At 48.2% G+C, this 19,185-nt stretch overlaps 2 protein-coding genes across 2 annotated transcripts; one reads left to right on the top strand and one right to left on the bottom strand.

The window, feature by feature from the left end:
• Positions 1 to 215: 215 nt before the first annotated feature.
• LOC115310733 lies at positions 216 to 4,844 on the bottom strand. Its single transcript, XM_029969215.4, has 6 exons — positions 4,587 to 4,844; positions 3,380 to 3,429; positions 3,249 to 3,293; positions 2,636 to 2,665; positions 1,491 to 1,553; positions 216 to 352 (listed from the first exon to the last, which is right to left on the bottom strand). Exons 1-6 carry the CDS (start codon positions 4,696 to 4,698, stop codon positions 299 to 301), a joined length of 354 nt encoding a protein of 117 aa, XP_029825075.1. The 5' UTR covers positions 4,699 to 4,844; the 3' UTR covers positions 216 to 298.
• Positions 4,845 to 16,082: 11,238 nt separating this feature from the next.
• Positions 16,083 to 16,717, top strand: LOC120847039. Its single transcript, XM_040218977.3, has one exon. It carries the CDS (start codon positions 16,083 to 16,085, stop codon positions 16,617 to 16,619), a length of 537 nt encoding a protein of 178 aa, XP_040074911.2. The 3' UTR covers positions 16,620 to 16,717.
• Positions 16,718 to 19,185: the final 2,468 nt, after the last annotated feature.

Raw genomic sequence — 19,185 nt, 5'->3', positions numbered from 1 at the left:
AACTATAGTAATGAAAGGGTCCTATATAAAAAATAAAGCACGTGCAATGTTCGCGAACTTCTATTTTTTTATTATTGATTAATGTCTCCTTGCATGGGTATGAGCAAAAGAAATATTTTTGATGTTGTTTGTACTTTTTTTTTTTTAAATAGTGTGCTTTCAAAAGCGCTTTAATATTTTGCACACGATTAAAGAAGGGGTCAAAATGGCGCGAGTACGCCAAATCAGAAAGTTTATTTCTAGTGAAACTGCGAAGTGATAAGGCCGTCGTCGACTCGTAGCAGGATGGTGGTGATCGTTAACGACGGCGGCGGAGTCCAAGCATCTTCTTGAATTCATTTACTATGCACTCCTGAAAAGGTAAAAACAGAAAAAAAAAATGGGAGACACATCTTACACTTTTTAATAAATGGAGTTTATGACAATCCTTGAAGTTTTAGTATATTAGAGTCAACATCTCATAATAACTTAAGTTTTAGTAGTTATTTGATACTTCAAAATATAATTAAACCCTTTAATGCGACAGAGCGAATAATGTTCATGTTGCTTTGCGTTCTTTCCATTGTCGTTGTCACCTTGCAATATGAATCTCTGTCCTCCTCAAGCTGCTCTAACAGCTTCTTGAGGGGGAAACGACAAACATTGTTGGTAATTTAGGGAAGTTTAAACTTGAACTAATATCAAGCGCGTGGTTTAAAACACCAAGGATGCATGTGCCAGTCGGTCCCACAGACATCAGGTTGAAGTCAACGCGAGAGAACAGGAAAAATGTGTATGTACGTATACCCTTGTTCGCGCTGTACACATTAACTTACTGTGTCAAGTATTTGGAATGCTGAAAGCGGATAGCGGGAGAGAGATTGTTTGGTGTACGATGTTGGGACATTAAGTTTCAATTGATTTTTTTCAGTGAAAAGCGGCATGCGATCTTTAAGAAATCTGATGTTGCAACACACAGCGATCATGGAAGATGAAAGCACGTACAAGAGCAGTTTTGGCGGGAACGTGTTACAAGTAACGGCGTTACCGGTAACGGGTTACATTGTTTGCACTAGTAACGAATAACGTACTTACGTTACTTATTTTGTGTAACGGGTGACGTACTTAAATCCTTGCATCTTCTTCCCAAGACTTCAAAAATGACACTAACCTTTTTCGTGTTTTTATAACGCCAAGTTGTACGAGTTCTTGCGCTCATCCCAACATACCTTGAAAATTTTACCTCTCTTTTAAGAAACACAACAAAGTTTTTTTTTGAAATATGGCGATTATGCATATTTGTAACGTCGAGAGAGTAAGATGTTTTAATTTAATAATTGAAAGGGTAACCTAAAAGCAACGTGCGTCACTTTAGTCGGTGACGCGTTGCCTCTATTTTTAAGTATCGTAGGTTGGTATCGCGTTCCATTTATTTTTAAATAACATGTGACGTATTTGGTTACTTTTTCCGGTAACGCCTACAACGCTGTGCAAGACTATGCGCAACTTACAACCAAGGCTGCAAATTTCGGCTTGAGGGAGTTGGCGACGGCTCGGCTGGGAGCTTCCTGATCCTGCACGTTCACAAATCAAAGAGGACACGATCTTAGAAAAAAAAAAAGAATGAATAGCGTGCCTTTTATAATAAATTAATTGGCTATAAATGAAATATTTAATAAATACTGCAGTTTCTAGGTGCGATTTTAACAAGAGCGGGTTACAGTTATTACGATGACACACAAAATTATAAGAAGAATTTGCAAATAAGTTGTAGAATAAAACAATACAAAAATCTCTACCAAAAGTGATTAATTAATCAAGATAGAATGGGAATACTGACAATGATGGTTACAAATAGTAAGGTCATTGCAGTCTCTTGATGTTTTCGGAAGAAAAGAATACTTAAAACAGTTATTGCGAGAGCGAAAAGGAATTAGTCTTAGTTCATGCTTCTATAATATAGTGGTACATCTTGAAGAAAAAGCAAATATTTCAGAGGTGTATACTTTTCAAGCTTATTAATTAGTTGATACAAGAACTTGAGTCAACCATGTCGATTTCTTTGAGATAACGTTTCCGGTGGTGATTTATTTAGGTAATATATCTCCGTCCCTTGAACTAATAAAAAAAGCTACTCTCTGATGCTTGTTTTTCACATATTCGGGCAAATGCACATACATTAACTTATAGAGTCACCGAAAAAAATAAAACAACAACCAACTTAAAAAGAAAAGTTATTTGAGTGATTTTCTGAAATCAATTAAAGCTTCTTGTAATTTTCGCAGCCTTTATATTGGAACTATTTTGCGGAAAAAAAAGAAGAAGTAGGAATTAAGGTATACCTTGAGCATCACTTACCCACGAATTGCATTAGAATTTTATCCTATTGCTACGGTACACTTTACTGCTTACAGCGAGTCTATAGCAAGAAGTGGTTCCTTTAGTTTCGTAACAGGCAAGTGCCATAGATCTATTGCGCGTTGTCTAAAACAACCTTTCTAATGTGCTCTCTCATATTTTGAGAAGTTCTACATAAATTTGAGAGTCCTAAATTTACTACTTCAAGTTCTACGGGAACGCGTGCTGCGTTAATTAGAATTTCAAGATGAAGCTTCCGAGACCAAAGGAGGATATATGAAAAATATGCGCGACTTACGATAATTCGGTCAACGTCATCTTGGCTGTCCTGAAATAAGAATATAAAAAGTAAGCATCATAACTTTAAGACACTATTCCTGTTCCGCGTAGTTCTCTGTCTTTATGCTTGTTTTTTCCCGAGAATTCATAGGTTTAGATAAGTCAGTAGCGCGAACGAAGTGTCCGGATGCTGAATTGTCCAGCATATTTAGAGCAATCAGCCTCTCAGTGTATGCTGAGCTTTGTATTATGGGAGTCTTCCTTGACAATGCTCGACCGCATCCAAGAAAACGTACAATTCTTCTATGTAATCTATATATATATACTGTTTGATTTAAATTTAGCTTGTTCGAAACTTCAGTTGTGACCACACTTTCTTCGGTAGTTTGTACTTACAACATTAAAATAGTCACGAGTTTCTCTTAAACGGTTTCACTCTATAGAAATAATCTAGAGGCAGACAAGATAATTGTATACAAGATACACGTTTTTTCGCGTCTTGTAGAGCGGTTTTTGTATCTATTGGAAAGTACAAAAATTCATGTAAAAAATCTACAGAAATGAAATAAGTTCGCATCAGAATGTATCCTGCTACACTCAACTCGACTCTATTAGTCGGGAGTTCAACTTACGATACGAATCTGGCCGCTCTTCTGCAGTTCCTGAACTCTTTCCATCTGAAATGCAAATTTGGTTATTAGGGCATTTTGTTAGGAATTTACTCTTAAGTCGAAATTGATTCAACGAGTTACTAAAACATTACCGTGGCAGTTTCTTCGGCCGAAAGGTTGAGGCCCTGAGCGCAGGTTTGTTCTGTGAAAGCATAGAGATCTCAACAATTACATATACAGACACATATATCAATGAGTATAAAGATTCCTTTTGTCTTTGGGGATCATGTGAAGCTAATTTGTTTTCCAGAGTGAAACGTCTGAGTCATGCATTCACCTAAAATAAAATCATATGTGTTCACCCTAATTTAAAAGACAAAAAGACATTTTGCTGAAACGACAAGGTACGTATTCCAGAAGTATGCTAATTTAATAGTGATTAAAATAAACGCAAAGAATACTATACGAAGCCTGTGCACAGTTCTCTAGGAAGATAGTAGCCCCCAAACATTGATAAACGTAAAACTCAATGAAAATATTTTCAACTTTTCCCGAACAGCCCGAAATGATCATCCAGACGTTTCGGCAATTTTTTTTTTTTTTTTTTAATCGAGAAATGCTGGAATGATTTAACTTCAGTAGCATATTACACTCAATGCCCTCATGTGACAAAGGAACGTCCGCTTGTTTTGAGACAAATGACTTACCCGCAAAAACTCAAAGGTTTGAGTTAAGAAAGGTGGAAAAAAACACACGCTGATATTCAAACATTGATGTTCATAAAGCGTCCCAATCAAGTGTGCGCGCACGCTAATTGTTTTTGAGTCCACCACAGTTCCTTTTTTCCTTCTGTTCACATTTATATTTTACTCTTTGAGTGAGTCTAATCAGCCTTCAACGCAGCGTTCATAGCGCGTCATTTTTTATGATATGGACTACCTTTTTGCCGCCATACTTCAAAGATGGACTCGAGGGTTTCAATGGTACTCTGAGTTTTGTGACATTCAGTAGGGAGAACGTTGCTGAGCCTCCATTGAACGCAGACGCTACGAGCCACCCCAGCCAATTCAGCGCTATGAAACATCACGTGACTACGCTCCTTGCGCGTTGATGCTCTCCATTCGAATGTCACGTGACACTCGTGCGGCATTGGATTGGCCCTATAATGGCTCGTAACGTCTGCTGCGGTTCATTGTAAGGTTAAACAAAATATAGTACTTTCCAGAAGCAGGAAGGATTAACAAAGAAAGATAATGACCGGCTAGACTCGAGCCTCGGTCCTGAACCCTAGGCCATCCGGTATATTTCTGTTCAAGCTTGTAGAAGTTTGCGGGGCACGGAATGTTTGAAGAACCTTACCGATTGCATTACGAAACTGGGCCTCTTGTGACAACGATCGACGTTTGAGAGGTGAAGATTCGACAAGGGCAACCAGGACCGCGAGTCCCATCAAAACGCAAGCGATCCTCATCGTGACGATAAAATGAACCAAGTCTTCACAACACAAATAAACAGCGTTAATTAGAACTTCGCAGAGGGCAGAGATCGAGCGACTTGAAAAGAAATGCTCTGTTAAATTTTATAGCCGTCCCGCGTGGAGAGGGAGTTGCGAGGGTGGTTAGCTTCGGTGGCAGACGACGTTTTCTTCTAAAGGGATGTCAATAAGAGCCTTTGGCTCCGTTGTGCCAGTTAGAAGCAATTCGATTACGGGTGCAGAAGGAGAATAGGTCCTTAGACAGTTTATTTTTTGCAGTACAAGATAAAGCTGGCGAACTTCCCGTCAGTTGTTTTCCTCTCTACGCTAATTGAACGCCTTGTGGTTGTACCGATAGTCGTCCTCCGCATGAAATCGAGAATATGTGACCTTGGCGTGTTCATTTCGATAAGGGACAGAAATATCCTCGCTAGATTAGACGCACTAAAAAGACAGTTGATCTGGCGAGAACGGAAGTTAGGCTCAAAACAAGAGTCGAGCTCTGCTTTTTACAAAATTCTTGTCGTGCCCCCCCTCCCCGTTGACATTTTTACCACTTATTGTGTCAAAGTTATGTTAGCTTTCGGGGGCATTAGGTGTAAAGTTCTTAGAAGTTCAGGGCGTCGCGAGAACAGGCGTGGCGTCTTGTACAAAAGTTCTGATTGCAGGTGGCTGCCATGAACACAAATGAAAAGAAAAATAACTCTAGACAGACCGAAAAGATTAGTTTAGAAAAATACAGCATGGGGGCGATGCGATTACACCATTCAAGCAAATTTTCGTTTTTAATGATATTGTTGAGAGTTTAAATTTAAAAGTACTGCGACGAAGGTATTGTTATTTTTTTTAAATAAAATCAGTTTTTTAGGGGTAGGATTTGGAAACTAGCAGTGAAGCCTAGTTCTTACAATTGTTTGGCAATTTAAGCCCAAAGTTACCGAGTGAAAACCAAACAACCAGAAGTGAATCCTAATTGTGGCATTTCTTCGGGAACTCAGGCCCAAAGCAGCCATGGGATAACCAAACACTCGGGCAGGTAAGCCTAATTTTGGCATTTGCTTGGCAATTTAGCGCTAAATTATCCAGACTTTGTTAAAGAATATAAAGCTTTGTTATACATGATTGAAAAAACCCCGAGATTGCGGGTAAACGAAACAACACTAAAAAGTCTCTTGGAGACTTTTTAGTGTTGTGTCGTTTACCCGCAGTCTCGGGTTTTTTTCAACCATGTGCAATGTACACCAGCTCGTTTGCGCCCTTACTTTTTGTTATACCTTTTTTTTTGAGGGGGGCATTCACGGCCCTCAAACAGCCGGACGACAAAAATTGGAACCAGAAAAAATGCGCTGCTTGGGTACCAACGAACCCCTAAATGTGTGTGTCTGTGTGCGTGGGGGTGGGGGGTGGGGGGGAGGCAACGTTTTAGGACCAACTCGGCTTCTCCTTCAGTGGCCACTATGAATGAACCTTGAGGAGCAGCTTTCTCCTCTTCTGAGAGCGGGTATGACCGATGAACTCCAACAGTCTCTTTGCCCTAGCTCTACACGAGCGATGCGGTATGACACTGGCGTACGACGACCTAACATCAGCACTTTCCGGATCTCTCTCTCTTTCTCTTTCTTTCTCTGGGTGCTTGTGTATGTGAGTGGGTAAATGATTGCACACACATACTCACACAAACAACGCTTGTATATTAAATACATATTTGTAAATACCGTAAATGGGGTTACTTTGTGACAGATTTCGTACGTTTTCATTCTCTCGCTGAACAATTATCAACAGAAACGCAAATGAATAGTGGCCTAACGTTGCTAAAACCTTCCCTCACACGACGGTATGTTTTACAAATCAACATCTTTAATACAAACGGCTATATTTAGGTTAAAAGCTGTCACAAATTTTTCCCCGTCGTGTGGGGCAACTTTGTGAAAACGTTGTTTTTGGCTGAATATGATTGGGAAAAAAAGGGCTGGCATAAAGTTACCCCATCAAAAGTTTATTTGCGTTAACTACAATTGGTTTAGGCTCTGGGAATGTTACAATTGTACCACAAATTATTCATACAAGTACCTCCTCAATCAAGATCTTTTACCTCAAAGATGCCTCGCTTGCCTACCGGCTAAGGGGATTCAATTGTGTACAATATTTCTTCTTTTGAGTACAAAATAGCGTCTTCGCGGTCCAGCCATCTCCAATTCTTTTTGGTCCCCTCCATAGTTCTGACGATGTACCCCTCAGGTTTGACATCCCTCACTCTTCCCGGGAAAAGTTGTCCTTCGAAGTTTACTACAATCCCCTTGAAGGTGCCTTCTCCGGAACCTGTACCGCGGACCTTCGGGACGTTGCTAGTATTTGGAATCACAGAAGTGGTAGGAGGTGTGCGTTTCCGATAGGTTGTCAAGACTTCCAGAGATTACCTTGGAGTCACTTGTAGCTTCTTCCGACCACCTTTTGTTGTCACCGTGCTGACCATCTGAAGACGATTCGCTGTCACTGCTTTCTTCTGCGATGTCGTCCTCAAGAGAATGCCTCTTCTTAGGTCGTCTAGCTCTGATACTGGAGGAAGAGCTGCCTTTCTTTCCGGTTGTCAGTTTTCCCGTCCTGCTGGCTTCTTCTACTTCGGCAACCGATATGCTTTTACCCGCTGGGACGTTGAACATCTTCCTCCTCTTGGTGGCCCGCTTTCCAGTCACCTCTTTTTTATTTTTTTATTTAATTCCTCCAAGAAGCCATCCCCTACGACGTCTGTCGTGGATTTCAAGCTTTCGTCAAGGACTGGTTTAGGAAGCCTTTGGAGAACCTCGGTCTTGTCCAGGGGGAAAATCCCGGTCTTCCGGAATCCAAACTTCAGGCTTGTTTTGATACTTTCCTCCAATTTGATCGTCATTTTTTTTTAGCAGACCGGGCAATTCGTCATTTGGCACAGATGTGCAGCGGTTTGCAGAGGTTGACTCTTTCCATTCCGCCAAAAGTGAACGCCAAATTATTTTCAGGCTACAAAGAACGGCAAATTCGTGAGGATGCAGTAGATGAGTCGCATTCGGTGGGAGCGCGATGAACTTTACATTATTGTCTTCGCACAGACGAAGCAGTTCGAGGCTAATGTGGGAACTCAAATCGTCCCCGATGAGAGCTTTTGGACCATCTTGTTTTTTTAATATGGGGAGCATAAGTGACATGAACCGGTCTTCGAAAACTTGGTGATCAAACCAACCTGATTTCGTTCGATTACACGGGCCCCCTCTGGTTCATGTTCTGTCCATGTTGCCCAAGGCTTTTCTGCTTCGTAATTGACGTAAAGCGGAGCCAACTCTCCCGCAGCACTTCCACAAACCATAATCGAAGTACGAGATTTTTATGCGTTTTGAATTTTTTCTGGTTACGTAGCTCCTCTTCTAGTTATCACTTTTTTTGCTCCCTGGATCATCCTGTACATTTGTTTCGTCGTAGTTCCAAATGTTTTCGTCCCGAATACCATCTAGCTCTTTTTCCAGATGGCCAAAAAACGTGTCAATCACTTCTGCATCCGTTGAAGCCCTTGCATATGTGATGTTTTTTTAACACGCGTTCAGAGAGGATATCCTTGTGACGTTTCATGAAAGAGTTTGCCCACTCCATACCGGGAAAGTTGCCATCTATGAAAGCAGACACTTTTCTTCCCGTTCGGTCGAGATACGCCTTCAACACACAACGCAAGTCAAGCTTTGTCATTGGGAAGTCAAATGAAGACATTGCGATTGCGTGAGCAATCAACCTCTTCTCCTTCTCTTCTGTAAAAAACAGGTTGACGACCAACGTTTTGAGCCGTTCAATCGACTAAACCCCGAGCCTGTTTGGTCTTCAACCACAAGGTGTTCCGATAAATATTAAACCTAAGAGGAAAAAAAACAAAAAAAAAAACAAAACACAAAAGACATAGGTAGCGATAATGCGTAGAAGGACCTAAAAACAAGAAAAAGAAAGATGTTTTAATAGTACTCACGAACCTTTGAGATGCTGCCCTTAATGACAATTTCTTTGAATGGACCAACTGAAAGGCGCTATTCAACGTTTCTTGAATTTAATCTCGATCCGGCCGTGCACCAAGCTTCCTTTTATAAGTCCTCATCTCTCTTAAACGCCGCAAAATCACAAAACAACATATAATTTAAATTAAAAAAATTGTCGACGAAACGTTTTACGGTGGTGCTGTCGACGAAACGATTGTCGACGAAACGTCACATTGTCGACGAAACGTGTGTCCATGAAACGTGTGTCGACGAAAAGTTGTCCACGAAACGTAATTCCACGAAACGAGTTTCGACGAAATGATAGGGACCCGCACGGGGACGGACACACGGGGACGCACGGGGACGCACGGGGAGAGCGCAGCTCTTAGGGGCCCGTTTCCGGCTTGAGCGGCGTCGCCGACGGCGCTCTTAGGGGCCCGTTTCCGGCTTGAGCGGCGTCGCCGTCGGCGTCGCCGTCGGCGTCTGCGTCGGCGTCGGCGTAACCGCGCGGTGCATTATGGGTAAATTTCCCCGCCAAATCTAGCGGAAAAATTTCCCCGCTAGATTTAGCGGGGAAATTTTTTCCGCTACATTTAGCGGGGAAATTTTTCCGCTAAATCTAGCGGGGAAATTTTTCCGCTAGATTTGGCGGGGAAATTTACCCATAATGCACCGCGCGGTTACGCCGACGCCGACGCCGACGCCGACGGCGACGGCGACGGCGACGGCGACGCCGACGGCGACGCCGACGGCGACGCCGCTCAAGCCGGAAACGGGCCCCTAAGAGCTGCGCTCTAAAAATGAAAGCCGTTTACAACTCCCTGTAACGCCGAATTTGAGCGCAGCTCTTGAGGAGGAGCAGGGAAGGGTACTGGGGGGGATCAGTTGACCTCGGAAGGGGGGGGTCACGTGACCTGGGGTTCACGTGACGATGACGTCATCAGTGATGATGACGATGACGATGCGGATGCCGATTACGTCATTGACATCCGCATCGCCATCGTCATCATGACTGATGACGTCATCAGTGACGTCACTGATGACGTCATTGTCATCGTCATCATCATTGATGACGTCATCATCACGTGACCCCCCCCTAGGTCCTCCCGAAGGAACCCGAGGTTCTCCCGAGGTCCTCCCGAAGGAGCCCGAGGTCCTCCCGAGGTCCTCCCGAAGGAGCCCGAGGTCCTCCCGAGGTCCTCCCGAAGGAACCCGAGGTCCTTCCGAGGTCCTCCCGAAGGAACCCAGGCCCTTCCAAGGTCCTCCCGATGAAACTCGAGGTGCTTCCGAGGTCCTCCCGAAGGAACCCGAGGTCCTGGGGGGGTCACGTGACGATGACGTCATCAGTGACGTCACTGATGACGTCATCGTCACGTGACCCCCCCCCTAGGTCCTCCCGAAGGAACCCGAGGTCCTCCCGAGGTCCTCCCGAAGGAGCCCGAGGTCCTCCCGAGGCCCTCCCGAAGGAACCCGAGGTCCTTCCGAGGTCCTCCCGAAGAAACCCGAGGTGCTTCCGAGGTCCTCCCGAAGGAACCCGAGGTCCTGGGGGGGGGTCACGTGACGATGACGTCATCAGTGATGATGCCGATGACGATGCGGATGCCGATGAAGTCATTGGCATCCGCATCGCCATCGTCATCGTCACTGATGACGTCATCGGCATCCGCATTGTCATCGTCATCATCACTGATGACGTCATCGTCACGGGATCCCCCCCCCTAGGTCCTCCCGAAGGAACCCGAGGTCCTCCCGAGGTCCCCCCAAAGGAGCCCGAGGTCCTCCCGAGGCCCTCCCGAAGGAACACGAGGTCCTTCCGAGGTCCTCCCGAAGAAACCCGAGGTGCTTCCGAAGGACCTCGGGTTCCTTCGGGAGGACCTCGGGAGGACCTCGGGTTCCTTTGATAAAATTTACCCATAATGCACCGCGCGGTTACGCCGACGGCGACGGCGACGCCGCTCAAGCCGGAAACGGGCGCCTAAGAGCTGCGCTCTAAAACAGAGTGGGATAACTTTGTGACAGTTGGCGTGACACAAAGTTACCCCGCGAAGTATCAACAATCCAGTTTTTTTTCTATAACCTTAAACAAACATGACTTAATTAAATTTATATTACAGTTTATTTTAGCCTACATATTAAAGGGGCGTTGCAACAATTTTTGTACTTTGCGCAAATACCGCTTAGAACGGATCCCTGACAGCGCAGCTCTTAGGCGCCCGTTTCCGGCTTGAGCGGCGTCGCCGTCGGCGTCGGCGTCGGCGTCGGCGTAACCGCGCGGTGCATCATGGGAAATGTCCCATAATGCACCGCGCGAGCCCCCCCCCGGGGTCACGTGACCCCCTCCCCCCCGAGGTCACGTGACCCCCGAAGTCACGTGACTCCCGCCGAGGTCACGTGACCCCCTGATGACGTCATCGACACTGATGACACCGGCATCCGCATCGTCATCATCACTGATGACGTCATCAGTGACGTCACTGATGACGACACCGGCATCCGCATCGTCATCGTCATCATCACTGATGACGTCACCGGCATCCGCATCGTCATCGTCATCATCACTGATGACGTCATCAGTGACGTCACTGATGACGTTTCTGACATCGACATCGTCATCATCACTGATGACGTCGTCAGTGACGTCACCGATGTCACCGGCATCCGCATCGTCATCGTCATCATCACTGATGACGCATCAGTGACGTCACTCATGACGTCACCGACATCCTCATCGTCATCGTCATCATCACTGGTGACGTCATCAGTGACGTCACTAATGACGTCATCGGTATCCGCATCGTCATCGTCACTGATGACGTCATCAGTGACGTCAGTGATGACATCATCGGTATTGTCATCGTCACGTGACCCCCCCCCCCCGGTACCCTTCCCTCCTCCTCCTCAAGAGCTGCGCTCTAATTAGGCGTTACAGGGAGTTGTAAACGGCTTTCACTTTTTTCACCCCACGCAATAGAAGTCCCAGAGAGAGAGAGAGAGAGAGCAACTTTAATGGGTCTCCTGCAGTAACCCCTATCATCCCACCCTCTCAGGTGGGTTCTTGGGGCGACGTGGCCGGACGTCTTCTTAGCGGGGAGAGCCGCTCGCGGCGGGCTTCAGCGTACTCGGGTTAACCCTTTCTGCTTCCATCCCGTCCGGTCGCTGCTTCTCGAGTGCCGCTAGGATCTGCTGGACGGCCGTGTGTTGAACGTCGTAGTCTTCGGATCTCTTCGCCTCCTCCATGAGGGGCGGGAGAACGTCTGCACTGTTGTCCGCGTTCGCGCATTCGCAGTCTTCCAGGATGTGGGCCAACGTGGCCCTTTCCTTCCCGCACAGTCTGCATAAGTCTGTTACGTATACCTCCGGCCACAGGTGCTTTGCTAACACTGGGGTTATCACGGAGTTAGTCTGTAACTGGCGGAATACCACCGCCTCCTCCCGCGTCAGACGGGGGTGGGGCAGGGCCATCGTTCTTCTGGCTAACCGGTACCACAGGGTTACCTCGTTGTAAGCGTCCATGGTGTCCTTCTCGGGGCGATCCACCACGTCGGCGGCGGCCGTTACCGGGGCGCGGCCGGCGAGTCCACGCGCCACGGAGTTGGCCGTCTCGTTGTGGTTGGTGAGCCCCAGCGAGCCCGCCACTTCCGCGCCCGCGTGGGCGGGAAACCACTTTATCACCGCACTGGTGATGACTCCGTTGACTTCGGCCTTTCGCAGGATGCGCGCTGCCGCACTGCACACTCGCTGTTTCGCAAAGTTGCGCACTGCCGTTCGCGAGTCGCACAACACCGTCTTCGTTCTGGGGTCCGCGATGGCGAGGGCTACCGCCACTTCTTCTGCCTGGCTGGGCACAGTGGTCCGCACGCTGGCCGCCATCCTGATCTCACCCGTTTTGGCTCCGATCACGCTGACGCTGAAGGCGTCGCCGATGTTCTTGTAACTGGCCGCGTCCACGAACACGGCTCCCTCATCGCCGGCGTGTAGCGCGATCAGCGCCTTGGCTCTCGCCTCTCTTCTTTCTTGATGGAATGTGGGAGTCATGTTCCGCGGGATTGGGCTCACGACGATGTGCTTGCCCAGCTCCCGCGGTATCTGCTCCTGCATCCGGTGGTCGTCTTCCTCGGCTCCGATGCCTAGTTGTTTGAGGATAGATCTGCCGGTCCTGGTTCCCGACAGTCTGGTGAGCTGCGCCGTCTGCTGTGCCTCGGCGATCTCTTCCAGGCTATTGTGGAGTCCCAGGGCTTCGAGCTTCTGCGTGCTCGTGCATCCTAGGAGTCCTAATGCTGATTTGTAAGCTTTGCGGATCATCGCGTCGATCTTCTTCCGCTCGCACTGCCGCCAATTATGGAAGGCGGCGACGTAGGTGATATGGCTCATCACGAAGGCTTGAATCAGTCTGACGAGCCTTCCTTCCTTCATCCCGCTTCTTCTATTGGCGACGCGGCGTATGAGACGCAGTGCCGTGCCGGTCTTAGCTTCGAGCTTGGAGACCGTTGCCCCGTTGACTTTGCTGCGTTCGATGATCATGCCCAGCACTCTAATCTTGGCTACCTCGGGGATGATGTGCCCCCCTTGCGTTCGTATGCGGATTTTATCGCAGTCTCGGATAGTTTGCTTCTTGCGGCTCGCTCCCCTGGGTGAAATCACCATCAGCTCCGACTTTGCGGAAGAACACACCAGCCCCGATCCCTTCAGTTGGTCCTCTATCGTTTTTACTGCTTCTTGTAGTGTATTCTCTATGTGGCCGTCGCTGCCGCCGGTGACCCACAGTGTCACATCGTCGGCATAAACCGTGTGGCGTACCCCATCGACGCTCCGCAGCCGGTTGGCGACTTCGATCATGACCAAGTTGAAGAGCAGCGGAGAGATTACCGCGCCTTGTGGTGTCCCCTCGCTGCCGAGCGTTTTCTCTGGTAGTTGGAGATCCCCGGCGCAGATGTGAGTCGTGCGGTCGGTCAGGAAATCCCGAATGTAATTGTAAGATCTCTGTCCCATGTTCAGGTGCGACACTTGGGCGAGGATCGCAGAGTGCCGGACTTTGTCGAAGGCGCTCTGCAGGTCCAGGCCCAGTATTGTTCTGTTGTCGCTGGTGTGAGTTTCGTAGTCTACTATCTCCTTCTTGAGTTGGAGCATGGCGTCTTGCGTTCCAAGCTTGCTTCGAAAGCCGACGAGAGAATCCGGGTAGAGCCCTGCCTCTTCGAGGTACTGTTGCCATCTGGTCATTAAGATGTGCTCTAGCAGTTTACCCACGCACGATGTTAAGGATATTGGGCGTAGATTCTCGATGTCGGGCGACTTGCCTGGTTTCGGAATGAGGATGGTTTTGGCTTCCTTCCACTGGCGTGGTAGCTTGCCAGCCCTCCAGCATTTATTGAAGTACGCCGTCAGTGCCGTCACGGCCGCGTCGTTCAAGTTTCTGAGCGCTTTGTTGCTGACGCGGTCCGGGCCCGACGCCGAACGCCTGTTCAGGTCTTGCATCGCATTTCGGACCTCCCATTCCTCGATGTCTTGGTCAACCTCGATGTTCTCTGCCCCCTGGTATTCTGGGTGCTTTTCCTTTGGGGAAACCGGGAGGTATTTGGCGTCGAGTCTCCTCTTCACCTCCGCTTCCCCGTGCTCCGCTACCGCCTTGTGTATAATTCTGCTGAGCTTGTACTGTTGTTCTCCCTTGGTCTGGGTGTCGTCGAGGAGGTGCCGGAGCAGTCGCCACGTCTTGCCCAGATGGAGTTGGCCGTCCGCCTCTCTGCACGTTTGCTCCCACTGCTGCCGGCCGAGCTCCTTGCTGTGTTTCTCTATTTCCCTGTTGATTTCCGCGATCTTTTTGCGGAGCCTTCTGTTTGTTCGTTGTTGGTTCCACCTTCTCTTGAGGGCAGTCTTCGCCTCGATGAGGTGGGCCAATCTGCTGTCCATTTCGTGTATGTCTTCGTCCGTTTCTATTTCTGTCGTCACCTCCTCGGTCGTTTCTACTATCGCCTTCGACCACGCTTCTATATCTTCAATGTTACCATGCTGGCTTGGGAGCTGACGCCGAAACTCCTCCCAGTTCGTGTATCTGTGTGTTCGTTTCTCTTGGCTTGCACCGTTCCCCAGCGGGACCCGGATCTCTATGACCATGTGGTCGCTGCCGAAGTCGTGTTTGGTGTTTTTCCACGTTGCGGTGTCGTTCCCATTTATTTCGACGAACGTCAGGTCCGGGGTGGTGTCCCTGGCGACCGAAGTACCCGTTCTTGTGGGGGTCTCCGGGTTCGTGATTAGCGTTAGCCCCGCGTCCGTGGCGTCTTGCAATAGGTCTCTCCCCTTTTCGGTTGTCTTATCGTATCCCCAGTCGTAGTGTGGTGCGTTAAAGTCACCCCCTATTACGATCGTGCCTTTCTTCGTCGCACGCAGTGCCCTTTGCATGAGCGTGCGGAACTTTTGCTTTCTATGTCTGGGGCTGCTGTACACGTTGACCGCGAGCACGCTGGTTTTCCTCTTCTTCTTCCCAACGATCACCTCCACCGCGCTGCTATCGGTTCAGCCGCCGGTGGTCAGCTCGTGCTCGAGGAATACGATGCCCTTGCGGACGAATGTGCACACCCCGCCTGTTGGTTTGCGTATTCCAAACTTTTTCTTGTTTTTGTTTAGGGGCTTGGCCGCCTTGGCGTGTGCTCTGTATCCTTGAAGTTGGGGTGTGTCAGTGCATAGTGTTTCCTGAATCATAATGACGTCCGGTTTCCTCTCCATTCCCTGTAGGTGCCGTGTTAGCGTTGCCCTCTTATTGTGATAGCCGTTACAATTCCACTGCCAAATCAGAAGGTCCCTGACCGGCTGCTGGTCTGTTACTGCCCTTTTGTCTGGCTTGGCGTTCGATTTCGCTGTTGGGTTCATAATTGCTGTATTTGGGTGGTGATCTGGGTTTGGGCGTTCTGCACGAATGTCTGCATCTTGGCTTCCATACTCTGCAGGAACGTTTGCATCTGCGTTTGTAGTTGTAGCATTCCGCTTTGTATTTCTCCCAGCGTCATCTCTACCTTGTTGAATTTTTCCTTCATCGAATGTGCAATTTGTTCCCGCTCTTTGTCCATGCGGTCGAGCCTGGCCATGAGCTTTCTCTCTTTGGTATTTTCGATAATCCTCTTTTTGTTGCTGGGCTCCTTTGGCTGTTCCTCGTCGCTTTCGATGCTGCTTTTGGTAGCCTCCTCTTCGGCGATGGCTGGTTCCTCCTTCCTCTTAGGTGGCTTTGCTGGGGTTTTCTTCTTCGAGGATGGGCGGGGTATCTGCTCCATCTCTTGCTCCTGTTGCGGGGTCGGCAGTGACAGTGGCGCTTGACTCGCCCTTATTGCTTCTAGTAGTTTGTCGATCCTTGCGTCCATCTTCTCTTCCATCTTCTGTAGTAGCCTTTCGTTGTTTTCGCTAATCATGTCGTATATTTCTCGCCTTGTCACGGGCGGTTCTCCGGTGTTATGGTGTTGGCATGGTGGCTGCTGCTTGCTGCGGGGCGTTTCTTTCGACTTGCTTCCCTTAACTGCAACCAACCACTTAAGCTTCCCGTCTTCCTGCTGCGACGGCGGCAGGTGTTTTTGCTGGCTCTTGTGTCTTTCGCGGCTGCCGGTGCGCCGTTGGCTTTCGCTGCACTCGTTTTTCTCCCTGCTCGGCAGCTGTGGAAAGTCCGATGACGTCATTGGTGGTCTTGTCTTCTGGAGCTGTTGCTGTTCGCGTTCCTCTCGGCGCTCCCATTGTCTTTTCGTGACGACGAAGGGGACCTTGAACTTGTTCTTGCAAATTCTATCTGCCGTCGGATGCGCTCCTCCACATAGCTTGCAACTTGGCTTGCATGCCTTCTCGTGGTCCGCGTCGGGGTTGGCCTCCCCGCACGCGAAGCATACTCTGGTCTCCGGGGTTGGACATACGTCGATGCGGTGTCCGACTTTTCCGCAACATCTACACACTTCATGATGTTTCCTGTAAAGCCCGCACTTGAGCAGTGCCGCTCGGTATATTACGTACCGGGGCACTCTCTGTCCTTCAAAGAGGACGATGACCGCTGTAGAATTTCCAATCCTGTGCGCCTCTAGCGCCGTAGGGTTATACTTTGTCACGACCGCCTCATTTATGTCTTCGGGCGAGTCGTCAATTGCGATACCTCTGATGATTCCCTTCGCCGTCCCTTCGGGCGCGGTTCGGTAGGCGGAAACCTCAAATTCCATGTTGCCGAATTCGACGGTCCTGATCTTAGTGTAAATTTGGGCTCTCTGCTCGCTCGGCGTGCTCACGACTAAGATGTTCTGCGCCGCATTGATGCACACCATGTCTTCGCCCTGGTATTCTTTCGCTGTCCCCGCGGCCGCCATAATGGCGTCCGTGACGACCGGCGTCTCGATTCGAGCTACGTTCAGGCCGCCCCTGGGCCTAATCACGATCTTATGGTCGTCTCTGGGGATAGCCGCCGGCATACGGGCTGCTTTCTTGATATTCTCGGTAACTCGCTTGACAAAGTTAACTCTCTCCTTGGGTCTCGACTGCCGTTCCGCGGTTAAAGATGGTCTCTCACCTTGCAGCTCCTTGGCCTTGCGCATTCTTCTACTCGTCGTGGTCCATCCGCTCGACTCGCCGGGTGTCGCGTCGCGGCTTCCTACTTGAACGTACATCTTCCCTTCATCGTTGCCGACTATCGTTGCCTGCAGGCCTTTGGTTGCCGGGCTCTCGCACACCTCCATCGTCGGTGGCGACGCCATCTTATTCGTACTCGTCGGGTAGGCCTAACACCGGGGGCGATCGCCCCGGTGGCCGTACTGGCCGTACTCGTGCGCTAAGCCTAAGGCCTAGCAACGCTTGCTCGCCTCGAATTTTCGAAGTCCCAAAAGAGGCGAAAATTCACATACCACTTGCGCGATGTTGGTATCGGCTGGTTCCTCGTACCGTACCGCACACTTTCGTAACAAATAAACTGCAGTTGGCCGGAGCCGATAAACGATAAAAGGCCGTTCCTACCGCTGCCAGCTGAGCACAGCTGGCAGCGGCGCGAGCCCCTGCGCGAGCCCAGAAAAAAAATTAAAGAAAAACGAGCAGCGTTCACAGCCTCAACTCGCAGCCAGAACAAGCGGCCACGTGATGTGGAGCCGATTATATGACGCCAATGTAGATCATAGCCACGCGCGCTGGGGTCGGCAAAGCACAGGGCACGCGCTGAGTTCCAGATATTGTTATGGCTCGGCTACTGTCGTCGTTGCAGCGATTGGACACGGGCTAGTAATTATCAGATGCCCGGATGCTTCTCGGGCTAGTAATTATCACGAGCCCAAATCGAGTGCCCACGCAATGCTCGTGTCCAATCTATGAACTGCATTCAAATATCGTCATATGGGTGTACTGCGATACCCATGTTACGTCATGAAATTTTGCAAAGGAGAGATTGAATGAAAATGATCGCTTTTTTCCTTGAAATTACACCGCAACAAAGGAGTTTCTTGGCCAGCGGAGTTGCGTGCGAGTATCCTTGACTCCCACTAGTGTCAGTAAGCTCGTGTATAGTAAAAAACATTTCAACTGAATATCGTTGCACAGCTCCTTTAACAATCAGAAGTACGTTGAGCATAGTTGTAAACCCGAGACTGGGGATACGGACCATGTAGTTCTGTGTTTGTCCCTTGTTCGTATCCCCATCTTGGGTTTACAACTATGCTCAAGTTACACCAGCTAGCCTGCACCCTCACCATTGCTTCATTAGAAGTACATACCTGTTTTCACTGTTTTCTCGTGCGGACGGGTCGAGCACACAAAGTTTAAGGTGCTTCAAAAATGCGCGCTAAAACACCATTTAACCTGTCGGACTCTAGAGTGGGACCGGAGTGCGGGAACTTTGGCCGGCTGCTGCTAGGTGGCACGGCATGTCAGGCGAGCTCAGAGGGCAAGCTTGTTTAGTTGCTCATAGCTTTTCAGCGGCGCCTGGTCGTGTCGCGAGTATTAAAATGCAGAAAACCGAGCGCGTGTCACAAAGTAATCCCTGCAGTCACAAAGTAACTTCATTTTACGGTAGTGTAAAGAGTATTAGGTGTGCATCAACGTTAGTCCAAACAAGTTAAATTAATTCGAGTTAAGGCAAATAATTATGACTTATATATATATATATATATATATATGTATAAGTCATAATTATTTTAATGATATATATATATATATATATATATATATATATATATATATATATATATATATATATATATATATATATATATATATATTGGTGGTTTCATCTCAAATCGTGCAGGCAAAAAGGGTCGAATTTTTAATTTCGATGAAAAAAATATATGTTATGGCGACGTTTCTAAAAACGCAGTCGCCACAAACCGCAAGTTCGTCGGAGGTTTTGTTCTCGACTTATGAATTTTTAAAGAGGCCGCGGCGAAAAGCAGTGTTTTTCACACCCGTCGTGGGTCGGATGTTTCGCTTAATCTCCCGCCGTAGATTTTTAGTCCACATTATATTATCTTTTTTTCAAGCACTCTCTGGATACATTTAAGAG

This window comes from Ixodes scapularis, unplaced genomic scaffold, assembly GCF_016920785.2.
Source record: "Ixodes scapularis isolate PalLabHiFi unplaced genomic scaffold, ASM1692078v2 PGA_scaffold1__304_contigs__length_218370807, whole genome shotgun sequence".
NCBI classification, from domain to species: Eukaryota; Metazoa; Arthropoda; class Arachnida; order Ixodida; family Ixodidae; genus Ixodes; species Ixodes scapularis.
Note: the sequence above shows the minus strand (reverse complement) of the source record. Positions and strands in the feature narration are given on the sequence as shown.